Here is a 12,769-nt window from a genome sequence, read left to right as displayed (position 1 = left end):
AATAAGTGGGAACAGGGCTCGTGCAAGAGATGATGGACCGTGTCTGAAGAAAAACAATGGCCTATGGTGAGAAGGACGAAACAATAAGTGAGCTGTTGTATTTTTTTTGGTATCAAGTTTACTGAATAATTAAAAAATGTTGCCATAGAAATAAGGTTGTTAGAAAAAATTATAAAAAACCGTCATAATAAATTTAATTTAAAAGCTCTTGTCAAATTGTTCTTCGACCCGGACAATATAATCATATCACATTAGGTAAGAGTCAATAACATTGGTCCTTCGAGAAAACGAACCGCACTTGGATTGTAATTAGTCCTTCAAGAAGAGGAGCTGTACGTGATTGTTACATCGACAAGTTACATCACGTGGGTATAGTCATATTGGTAATTTCCCCAAGAGAGGAAGCACTCGTGAACGACATTGATCCCTCAGACAAGGCATCAAGAAATTCATAGAATAACCAAGATGTCAAAATCATTAACTTTTCCAAGACGGAGTGAACGTGTGAAAGCCATGGGTAAACATATTGAACAACGACATGACAGCCTTCCTGACAAGGAAGAAGAGATTCAGATTCTTCAAACCAATGAAGATACGCAATCGTGCAGGTCAAGGAAATCATCTAGTAAAAGCAACTGTTTCGTAAGACAACAACTCAAGATTGACGCCGAGATAAAGAAGCGGAAACTGGCGCAAGAGATTGTGGATTTAGAATTGGCGATGCAGGTCTCCAAGTTAGAACAAGAAGAGGTCGACGGGAATTCTGAATCAGTAGACAGTGGGTCAGAAAGTAATAGGTCATTTGTCGTAGAGATGCTTCACCTGCAAAGGATTTGTCATCTGAGGTAGGATCTAAATATAATTTGCGTAACCAACAAATAAATAAATCTCAATTACCACTCGAATTCTCAACATTCATAACCAGACAAGCAATGCCAAAAGATTTGCCAATATTTAATGGTGATCCCACAGAGTGGCCCAATTTCATATTTCAGTATGAAAATTCGACAGGTATTTGTGGTTACACAAAAGAAGAGAATCAATGTAGATTACAAAAATGCCTGAAAGGTAATGCTAGAACGATTGTTGAGAGTCTCCTTATATTGCCAAGGAATGCGGATAAAATCATTGATATGTTAAGGAAAAGATTTGGTCGTCCTGAATTAATAGTCTTTATGCTCTTAGATAGAATAAGGAACTTTCCCGTAGTGAAAGAAGATAAACTTGATATGTTCATTAATTTTTCTGACAACGTCAAAAATGTAATAGGTACCATGAAAACTCTAAATCAAGAGGATCATTTGCGAAATCCAATTCTACTTAATAAATTACCAACCTCACAGAAGTTGCGTTGGCTGGAATATATTTCTAGAAAAACGGTTCAACAACCTAAACTGATAGAATTCAGTGCGTGGTTAGATCATAGGGCTTCGATTGTTAGTCAAATTGAAATGCCAAAACTGTCAGATACGGTAGCTAATGTAACTAGGGATAAACAAAAACACAATAGGAGAGATGTTACTCTGACCACAAACAATAGTAGAACAACAAACCCTAAATGTGCTTGTTGTGGAAATGAGTTTCATCATCTTAGTAATTGTTCAAAATTCAAATCTCAAAGCGTTGATGATAGATGGCATTTAGTCACATCACAAAGAATATGTTTCTCTTGTCTTATACCTAATCATACTTTGAGGACATGCAAATCAATTATATGTGGGAAGAATCAATGCACAAAGCCTCATCACGTATTATTGCATGGTTATCAACATGAAGTTAATTATCATCGCTTAACAAGTAACAATGTTTTATTGAAGATTATTCCTATTATAATTAATACAAATGGAAATTATGTACATACGCATGCTTTACTGGATGATGCATCCACAGTTACACTCATAGATCAAGACTTAGCTGATGAACTTCATATGGATGGACCTCAACGTACACTCACCATTCAGTGGACAAATAATCAAGTTCGTCGACAAGACGATTCAAGAATAGCAAGTTTCAGTATCATCGGACAACAAAAGAATAAGAAATATCAATTGCGTCGTGTATGGACTATGGAAGAAATGTCCCTACCTACTCAATCCATTAATAGTTCAGAAATGATGGAAAGATTTCCTTACTTAGGTAATGGGGTTTTGTCTATGACAAATGCAAAACCTAAGGTGCTAATAGGACAGGACAATTGGCCCCTACTAGTTAACAAAAGGATTATTTCTGGACCTTGGAATGGCCCTGCCTTAAGCAAGACACTGCTGGGATGGGTACTTCATGAAAATGTAAGCCAGACTGCTAACACATTTTCAAACAAACATACTACTAGTCACGTATGTCACATGAGTAGTGAAGATAAGGACGACTTGGATGTTTTACATGACTTAGTTAAACAACAATGGCAAATAGACTCGTCTGGAGTATTTAAGATTGAAAAAGCAATGTCCAAAGAAGACATAGTCGCTCAGTCTATAATGGATAGAACCATGACAAGATCAGGAAGAAGAATTGAAACCGGACTCCTCTGGAAAGATGAAAATGTAGTACTTCCCGAAAGCAAGAAAAATGCGATGAGAAGACTTATTTGCACTGAAAGAAAAATGGACAAAAATGAAGAGTATGGCAGAAGATATTGTCAGAAATTCGATGAACTGGTGAAAAAGAAGTATATACGAAAATTGAACAACAGTGAGATATGTGGAGATCAATCCAAAGTCTGGTATTTACCTCATTTTGGTATAATTAATCCAAATAAGCCTGATAAATTACGCATTGTTTTCGATGCTTCTGCCAAGAGTAATGGTGTCAGTTTGAACGATTTTTTATTGACAGGTCCTGACAAATATAACTCTCTCTTTAATATACTAATTAACTTCAGGATCTGCAGATATGTGTTCACATCTGACATTAAAGAGATGTTTTTACAAGTTCGCGTTAAGAAAGACGATTGTAGTGCACAACGCGTCCTTTTCAGAGAGATGGATAGAACGAGAGAACCTGACGTTTATGAAATCGAAGTTGTTTTCTTTGGATCGACTTGTGGTCCTTGCTTAGCTCAGGAAGCTAAGAATAAGAATGCGCAAGAGTTTAAACTGACTCATCCAGATGCTGTTCACAACATTATAGAGAAGCATATTACATGGATGACTATTTGGGTGGAGCAGACACAATTGAAGCAGCCCATAAATTAATTGCAGATGTGATTTATATACACAGTAAGGCAGGTTTTCAGATTTGCAATTGGATTGCGAATGATATCAAAATTATTGACCATATTGATTCCAAATTAGTGGCCGATGGAATGAAAACTTTGAGAAATGAAAACGATAAGAATATCGAAAGAGTACTTGGCATATTTTGGAACCCAATTAATGATACTTTCGAGTTCAAAACCAAATTCCACAAAATTGAAAAGGATTTGTTGGAAAATATAAGAAGACCGACGAAAAGGGAGATTTTGAAAATTGTAATGTCAGTTTTTGATCCACTGGGATTTATTACAAAGACAAACATATTGATTCAAGGTAAGATGCTGATACAGGATGTTTGGAGGAGCCAGTTAGGTTGGGACGACGAAATTACAGATAACTTGGCGAATAAATGGAACATATGGATTGAGGAATTGAAGAAAATGTATAATTTCAAGATACCACGACAATATTTCACATTCGATAGGAGTTCAAGTCATTTGCAGCTGCACATATTCTGCGATGCTTCAGAAAGATGCTATGCTTCAGTAGCTTATCTGAGAATACAATATGGAAATGAAGTACAGGTCAGTTTCGTAAATGCCAAAGCAAGAGTGTCTCCTTTAAAACCTATGTCAATACCAAGGTTGGAACTTCAAGGGGCATTAATGGGTGCACGCTTAGGTAACTATCTAATGAAGAATTTAAACTTGAATATTTCATCCACGACATATTGGACTGATTCAAAAACAGTTCTCCATTGGATTCGATCGGAAGCTGGACGTTTTAAAGTATTTGTAGCCCAAAGACTAGGTGAAATTCAAGAATTAACATGTGTAACTGACTGGAAATATGTTAGATCTTCAGACAACGTTGCGGACGAAGCGACGAAATATGTTATCAACTCCTCAGTATCAGCAGATTCTAGGTGGATATGTGGGCCAAAGTTTCTACTATTGAATTCCCAGGAATGGCCAAGAGAAATCGAACATGATTTGAAAATTGATTCAGACAATTTAGAAATGAAAAGACTGGAGTATACTTTCATCAACTTTTCAGCACAAGATTTGATCCCTGATATTCCTAATCCTGAAAGATTTTCAAAATGGACGAGACTTCTTAGAGCTACTGCCTACATAATCCGAGTAAGAAACATACTACGAGCGAAAGTTTTCATCCGGAACGAAATTACTGTTGAAGAGTTGTATGAAGCTGAAATTAATCTTTATCGAAAGGTACAGATGGACTCTTTTCTAGAAGAATACAAAATGTTAAAACAAGGTCAAATGATCAAGAAAACGAGTCGCCTCTTTTCATTGTCATGTACGTTTAGAGAAGAGGACAAGTTGATGAGGCTAGATGGACGATTAAATAATTCTTCATCTTTGAATTTCGATACGAAACATCCGATAATATTAGACCCGAAACATAGAATAACTAAACTGATAATTCAACATTATCATGAAAATGCATATCATTTTGGACAAGAAATAGTACTCAACAAATTGCGATGTAAATTTTGGATTTTACGTATGAGACAAGCAGTGAAAAATGTTTTCCATAATTGTCAGCACTGTAGCAATAGGCGAGCCAATCCCATGATACCTATTATGGGACAATTACCATTATGCAGAATAGAACCAACAATCAGACCATTCATAAAATGTGGAGTGGATTATTTTGGGCCTTTTGAAGTTGCAGTGAAGAGCAGCAGAGAGAAAAGGTATGGAGTTATTTTCACTTGTTTAGTAACCAGGGCAGTTTACTTAGAAATTGCTCATGACCTCACGACTAATGCTTTTATAAATGTACTCCGGCAATTTGGTTGTAGACGTGGGTGTTGCCTCACGAAATCCATAGTGACAATGGATTGAACTTTAGAGGGGCTGAAAGGGAAATTTGGCAACATCTTGACAATTTACAACAAAATGCAATAATAGAATTTTGTTCATTGCGAGGAATTAAATGGTATTTTAATCCTCCACATGCACCACATATGGGCGGCATATGGGAGCGGCAAATTCAAAGCACAAAGAAGATATTAAAGGAAATTCTGAATACTAGGTATCCTCAAGAACATATACTCAGAACCTTCCTCATAGAGTGCGAAAATATATTGAATTCCAGACCTCTGGCGCACGTTTCTTCAGATTCTCATGACTCTGAACCTCTGACACCAAATCACTTCCTGATCGGACCAGATTTTGTAGCACAACCTTGGACTGTGACTACTGACAATCGAGATCTTAATCTTATGAACAGTTGGAGGTCAGCTCAGCGTTTGGCAGACTTCTTTTGGAAGCGATGGCTTGATGACTATTTACCAACAATTATCAAACGTTCCAAGTGGTATCAAGAACAGAAGAATATTAAAGTTGATGACATTGTTATAATTGTTGATCCAAATGGAACAAGAAATGATTGGCGAAAAGCAAGAGTAGTTAAAACGTATCCTGCCAGAGATGGTAGAATTCGTATAGTTGACGTCAAAGATGGGAATGGAAAGGTATACCGAAGAGCACTGTCCAAACTCATTGTACTTGATCTGCAGTAGTAATTGCTGGAAGAGAAGCAATTACTAGGGTGGAGAAATGTTGTATTTTTTTTTTGGTATCAAGTTTACTGAATAATTAAAAAATGTTGCCATAGAAATAAGGTTGTTAGAAAAAATTATAAAAAACCGTCATAATAAATTTAATTTAAAAGCTCTTGTCAAATTGTTCTTCGACCCGGACAATATAATCATATCACATTAGGTAAGAGTCAATAACATGAGCGTATCAGTAGACTGTAGATTTTTTACTTAAATAAATAAAGGGCAAAAAAACACCAAAGTGCCTTACCAACCAGCAGTATTGCCAGATGGTTTTTGTTAAAATTATTGTGCAAATATTGGAATGAAACCCTTTTGAAAATGAATGACTATTTTTTAAGAAAAAAAATTCAAAATTCCTCCATAATACAAATTTAAATTTAATCTTTATGAAATGACGACATAGAAATAGCGCGGTTCCCCAATTTTTCAACACCCCGAATTGACTTCGCATGACAAATTACAAATGTAAACGAATAGGAAAGTTATTTTCGGCATTCAATTCATCAAAAACGTGTAGTAATAATTTAAGTGAGTAAGTTTTGTTAGAGCCATTCTAAAATAATTTAAAGTCGACGAATGAAATTTCAGTATAAGAAGTATTCTTTAATCTGGCAGAGGCAGTAAAACAAAATAAGATAATTGGAAATATGTGTTGGCAGCAGCTCAAGGTCAGGGGATGTTATTTATCCCGACTGTTAGGACCGGACTACTGCGTCTGCTTGTAATTAGGAGAATATATTGCTGCAGCTATGGTTTATGGACCCTTGCATTTCAGATCTGTCATTGGATACTTTGGACCTGCCTGAAATACAGATTTAAAATGTTCCCCACTAATGTAAGTTTTAAAAAGCGTGAAAGAAAGTCGTCTCCTTGCAACAACGTGGCACATTTATAGAAATAAAGCTGTCATTTGTGGTGGTGTTTATCCACCTCTTTACTTTGTTCACTACGTTCATTTACCGTTTTTAATGCTGTTTATTAGTGAAAGGTGAATTGCTTACATTACGATTAAAAAGCACTTTACCCAATATTAAAAATCGAGTGATGACAACCTTTCTGCTTCCATAACATCCTGTAAAACTGGCAATGACCTGAAATTACGCCGACGTTGACCAGATTGTTCCAAATGAGGAATGTTTTTAATATCGCAAATTGTTCTACGGCCAAATTTGGAAAGATGTAATATAGCTGTTCGGGGAACAATGAACCACCACGTTTGACGATTTTATTTATGTAGTACGTAAACACCACCTGCCACCTGTATTCATAAATACGACCCGTTGTCTACATCTTGATTTCATTACATTAATTGATACCGAAGTAGGAGTTGAATGTATAAATCAATCAGTCCGACAAATTTATTATATTCATTTGATCCTCTAAATGGAATTTCACTTTAATTAATCAAAAATGATTCTAATTATCTCGTTTGGTTGCATGCGGTCATATGCATCATTTCTAAATATCGTGCGAATCTCCCATTCTCACCGTTAGAGAGTGCTCTTTAACAATCCCAGTCTGATCATTCATCATTGTTTTGATGTGTTTGCAGGCAGTTCATTAACGTTTGTATAAGCTGTCGACTAGTCCGCACAATTGTATGATGAAAAAGCTTTACAGAATTTTTGTATAATAATATTATATACACGGTGTCCATTTTTCCAGTACCACTATGGGGATCTCGCTTACCTTAAGAGATAGAAAGTTGGTTAAATGGGGGCAAAGTTGCGAATTTCCCTGCTGAATAACCATCTGAAAAGAAATTTAAAATATCATCAATAGTTCTGAAAATATCGCAAAAAAACGAAACTGTCTGATTTTCGTTTTTAATTTTTTCATGATAAACTAGTCGTACTAGACATTTCTAATTAACACATTATTCGAACACTTTTCAATGGAGATTTCGAATGTTACATTTCGTTTAAATAACTTTTAAGATGACAGAGAAACATGTGGCAACTTTAGTTTTTCTTATGGGCGCCATTTTTAATTTTGAGATTTTAAGATTACGTCTTTTTCTCTCTTTACGACGACATATCACATATGGTGGTTCAGTATCACATTTTTCCTAAAATACAATTTTTAATTTTTTAGGAAGAATGCTTTGGAAAAACAAAACGTTCTTTTATTGTGAACAAAAGTTTGACAGTTTGATGCATATGTCCGGTTGCAGCGTTGGCATCAGAGAATGAGAAAATTCGATTTTCATATGAACAGAATTGAACCTTTGTTTTGCAAGAAAATTATAATTCAAATTAGAACAAAATACATAAGAATAAATAATATTTTTGCAATAAAACTAGCACAAACGTAAATGATACTGCTTGAAATAAGTCAACATTTTGTTCACAACAAAAGAACGTTTTGTTTTTGCATAGCACTCTTCGTAGAAAATGAAAGTATTTTTAGAAAAAATGTGATACTGAGCCACCATGTGTGATATATCGTTGTAAAGAGAAAAAAAGACCTAATCTCAAAATGTCCAAATCCAAAACGGCGCCCATAAAAAAAATTAAAGTTGCCACGTGTTTCTCCGTTATCTTGAAAGTTATTAAAAACGGGATGCCATATTCGAAATCTCCATTAAAAAGTGTCTGAATAATGTGTTAATTAGAAATGTCTAGTACAATTAGTTTACCATGAAAAAGTTAAAATGAAAATCAGAAATTTTTGATTTTTTGCCATATTTTCAAAACTATTGAAGATATTATAAATTTATTTTTAGATTATTATTCAGCACGAAAATTCGCAACTTTGCCCTCATTTAACCAAATGCCTATCTCTTAAGATAAGCGAGATCCCCATAGTGGCACTCGAAAAATGGACACCGTGTGTAGGCGTCACAACTCAAAAGTGGTTAGGTTGCGGTATTTTGTGCAAAGTACCAAATCTTCCACGACGCTTTTCTAGTAGGCCATGACCAATGACGCACCCCTGCCCCTTGTGCGACACCCGAAGGAACAGGGGGTTGAATGATCGGTGATTAATTGTTAAAAACATAAAAATGATGCAGCGTTTTGGCAGACGAAGTGTCAATCTCACCTAAATTAATCTCAATCAATATACTTTTGCACATTTTCAACATTTTTTGAGTTATACATAATTTAAATGCGATAAATGAGAACTCTGTAAATAATAAAATTAATTAGTCAAAACTATTTATCAAGAGATGTATAAAGGGAAAATTAACACCCACAAGATGCACTAATTCGCCATCGTAAACAGAGCATTCAAGAAGAACTTTTATATACCAGGATTCCTTGCAAATCATTGCCAATTGTCCAAAATGAAAATATAGAAATAGTAAACCAGACAGGCGCCACTCAGGCTTGAGTCACTTTCAAAGGAGAGGAGAGAATACTTACCCAAAGTGCAAAAAAGGCAGACTAAGAGATCCCTGCTCTGGTTTTGAAAAGCTAAAGGAATAAAATATTTAATAGGGATAGGATATAAACAATAATTGACGTCACAATCGATGATCTCAAAAATATTGCAAATAGGTGACTGTAATATAAAGAGCGGGATCAAGGCGTAGTTCCCTCGAAATCGCCTCCCCCCCCTCCCGTTTTATCCTCCAACCAAAAATTATTTTGTACTCTTTACAGAAAAGTGTTAAAAAGATTTTCTTTTTCTAATTTGTTCAGATTAATTAAATTAGTGGTATATATACATATTAAAAAACACCAATTTCAAATAACGCATTTCAAGTTTATTTTACAGTTTAAACAATGAAATCCAATATACAAACATCTAAATGAATAGTGTTTCAGAGAATCTAACGGTTATTAAGCCGTACGATCGTAATGTTGATAAAAATAGCTAGAGGGCACCTTAATTAAGCATTTTCAACAACAAAATTTGCGGGAGCAGCCCTAAATTCTCCGCAATCTTAATACAAAGTTCACATAATTTCGTCGAAATGTTACTCCATACTTCATGATTGCTTTTAAGTTGGTATAAGAGTGTGCGCAACATTCCAACTTCAATTTCTTAAAAAGTTGTGATATTTTTCCAGGATAGTATTGTAGAATTATTTCCCAAATTTGTCGCCCCTAAAAATTTGCCGCTATGGGCCCGGGCCCACATGGCCCCATGCTAAATCCGGCCCTGTAAACCCAGTATGTAATCAAACGTTATATCAACGAAAATTAAAAATTACCTCTGAACTTCGGGTCGCAACCTTGTGAGCTGAAGAGGGCGCGCCTTTTCTGTGGCAGAAAACAACACAACAAACATACAAGAGGAGTAGGGAATAGCGCAAGCAATTCTAACGTCTGATACTCGCCAATCAGATATAAAAATCTTCTCTCTTCTAGTATAAAAACAGTAACGTCAATCATCGCAGGCAGATTATGCTATTATATTTTCGTCTCTATCTCGCCCATGCGATGAAAAATACACAAGTTATGCAGTGGGCGGCTACCTGCGACTGTTCTTATACTAAACGACGTATAATACTAAAAAAAGAAACCAATACTTCACAAAGCAACGGTACCAATGTATCGGTATAAGACAGCTAATCTGAAAGATGCAATGTAATCAAAGAAAATCGGGTCTCGATAATGGTAAAGTAAAATATTCGGTAACGACAAAAACAAAGTATGTGGAATCAAGTATAACGGAGCGATTTACAAGATCGGGGTTGCGTTAATACCTGCAGTTATGCTCTATCTTAAAATCTCCAGGTATAAACAACTGTCACAGGTAGAATCACATGCTTGGTTTCACTGAAATTTTGGGAAAATCTGCCGGTAATGTAGAAACTCATCTATCAATTGAAGCGTAGGTAATATCCAGGTACATAAAATGTAAAAGGTAATCCAAAAGAGACATAAGAAAAATCTATGAGAAGTATGAGAAAAGGTTGAGGGAAGGTTAAACTTGAGCGAAGGTAATAGTCATGAGAAAAATGCTGCTTTACAATTTAACACACCTCGTATTGTTCATATGCAAATACAGATCTGTAAAAACGCTTCCTCCACTTCCTCTAATATGTAATGGCTAACTTGAGGATTCTCAAGATGTCTAATTTCAAAATTTCCAAAAAAATTTTATAGAAAATTTAGAGCTACCGTTACAAAACTACGTATTAAAATACAGAATTGAATAAAGGGTTGCGAACGAAACCGCGCTATTTGGGGGTAGATCAAAGTGAATTTCCGAAGACTTTCACACTGCCATTCTAAGTTCGATGGGGAATACCCTCGTACTCCGTTTAAATTTCTTCTTAGATCCTTCACGTGGTTCTCTTAAATTCCCTCCTCTCAAGCTCCCCTCCAGTTACCCTAAAAGAAATTCTTCCTTTCAAATTTTTTTCTCATCAGATTCACTTATTTAAATTAATAGAAATATGAAATTCGCAGTGTTTTTTTTTTCAAATATTAAATTGTTCAAAAATGATTAAGTTTTTATGGAGCACTCTGTATATACAGAAAAAAAGATACGATACGAAGAACAGCAACAATTTCCGTTCCATGAAACGTGTTCCTAGCCCCCGAAACCACCATGATCTTACAGATTCATTGCCATTGAGAATCGGCTAACCAATACGAATAAAGTAATATGTTAATGAGCTCAAAATTTATACATACCCGATAAATAAGATTAAATACAATATACCTGTTACCGAATTTACGATTATTGCACTTTTCAGCAGACTGTAATGATTTACATATACCCACTTTAAAATTAGTAGTCAACAAACAAATAAATAACAATTAAATAAGATCCTTTTATTACCACCACCTTAAAATTATGCGTATCAACGCGGGAAATTAAGGGAGGAGTTTGCAATTACAATATTATTGCCGCTAATGTCTTTTCGAACAAAGGAAAATAAAGTTTTGCAATAAATTACAAAATACTTAAAAACTATTGATTTGAGTGGTTGTGTTCAAGTGGAAATGAAAGATGTATATGAAGTATTTTGAATATTTCCGCCGGGGCACGCAACTTTTGAATTTAAAACACGTCAATATATTTTTTGAAGTGGCGCATTTCAATGAAAAGCATATTTTCGGTGATGCAGAAATTTATGTTTGGAGCGTAATTTGCATATATGCTGCATTGAATCGAAGAGAGAATTATGAAACTTTGTATTCACGACATTATTGTGCATTGATTTATCCCAAAAGATTTAGTGTTCATCGGAAATGCTATAAAATACATTCCCAGACGATTACCAATGCCGTCCTTGAGATATAAATTATTAATATATTACCTTTTTCGTTTACAAAATTTTTTTACAACCCCAATTTAAATGATTCCGAATTTATCATTGGGAAAATTTATAATTTACGATTCTATTCAGTTTAAGGGAGAAACGGGAATATTCTTTAGGAACGTAAACGAACAGGGGTGGGTGCCGCCATAAAAGGCGTACATAAATGAAGTTTTTGTGGAATTGGAAAATATGAAATAAGTAATTCAGAAACCTAAGATGAATCTTGAGAGGTTGTTTATTGAAAGTTAGGACCGGTTTGTGAAGAACACAAACAGTAGCAACATCGAGAAGTATGCTCATTTATATTTTACCGTCAGCGCAAGCCAAAAACATACAATTTATAGCTTCACTAATAAAGTTGTAGGAACTTTTATTCAAAGATAATTTAGCATTGATAACCTGGCGAAATGTTACATGTGGCGTGTTATTATTTTCATACCCGCATCTCTGGTACCTACACCGTTACAACGTTTACAAAGTGTTTATTTCAGTAATTTATGTTTATTGATATTCAATTTGAATTATGACCACGTCGTTCTCCGACCATATTTATTTTCGCTCGCTTTAAAGCCGGGATTTATTACAGGACGAGGAAAAAATAAAATAATTAAATTAACCGTTATCGATTGTACGAAATAAATTTTCATTAATACAAGTTAATTTTAAATTGCCCCCGCCCCCCAACAACTGCCAAATTAAACAAGCACCGGTTCATTAGCAACACAAAAACGTATAATCAAACTTCAATATGCATGACCG

General features: G+C 35.0%; 1 protein-coding gene across 1 annotated transcript; it reads left to right on the top strand.

The window, feature by feature from the left end:
* Positions 1-513: 513 nt before the first annotated feature.
* Positions 514-3,194, top strand: LOC116182369. The gene is made up of 2 exons (XM_031502906.1): positions 514-845; positions 926-3,194. The coding sequence occupies exons 1-2, from the start codon at positions 514-516 to the stop codon at positions 3,192-3,194; spliced, it is 2,601 nt and encodes an 866-aa protein (XP_031358766.1).
* Positions 3,195-12,769: the final 9,575 nt, after the last annotated feature.

This window comes from Photinus pyralis, unplaced genomic scaffold (assembly GCF_008802855.1).
Source record: "Photinus pyralis isolate 1611_PpyrPB1 unplaced genomic scaffold, Ppyr1.3 Ppyr1.4_unclustered_Scaffold4971, whole genome shotgun sequence".
In the NCBI taxonomy this organism is placed as follows: domain Eukaryota; kingdom Metazoa; phylum Arthropoda; class Insecta; order Coleoptera; family Lampyridae; genus Photinus; species Photinus pyralis.
The sequence above is the reverse complement of the archived record's forward strand: the minus strand, read 5'-3'. Positions and strand labels throughout refer to the sequence as shown.

What these genes read in the sequence shown, in the direction of transcription:
- LOC116182369 (XM_031502906.1), top strand. Translation starts at nt 514, where the DNA reads ATGGGTAAACATATTGAACAACGACATGACAGCCTTCCTGACAAGGAA. An exon ending in CAAAGGATTTGTCATCTGAG is followed by an intron (nt 846 to 925) that starts GTAGGATCTAAA and finishes ATTCATAACCAG; the next exon opens with ACAAGCAATGCCAAAAGATT.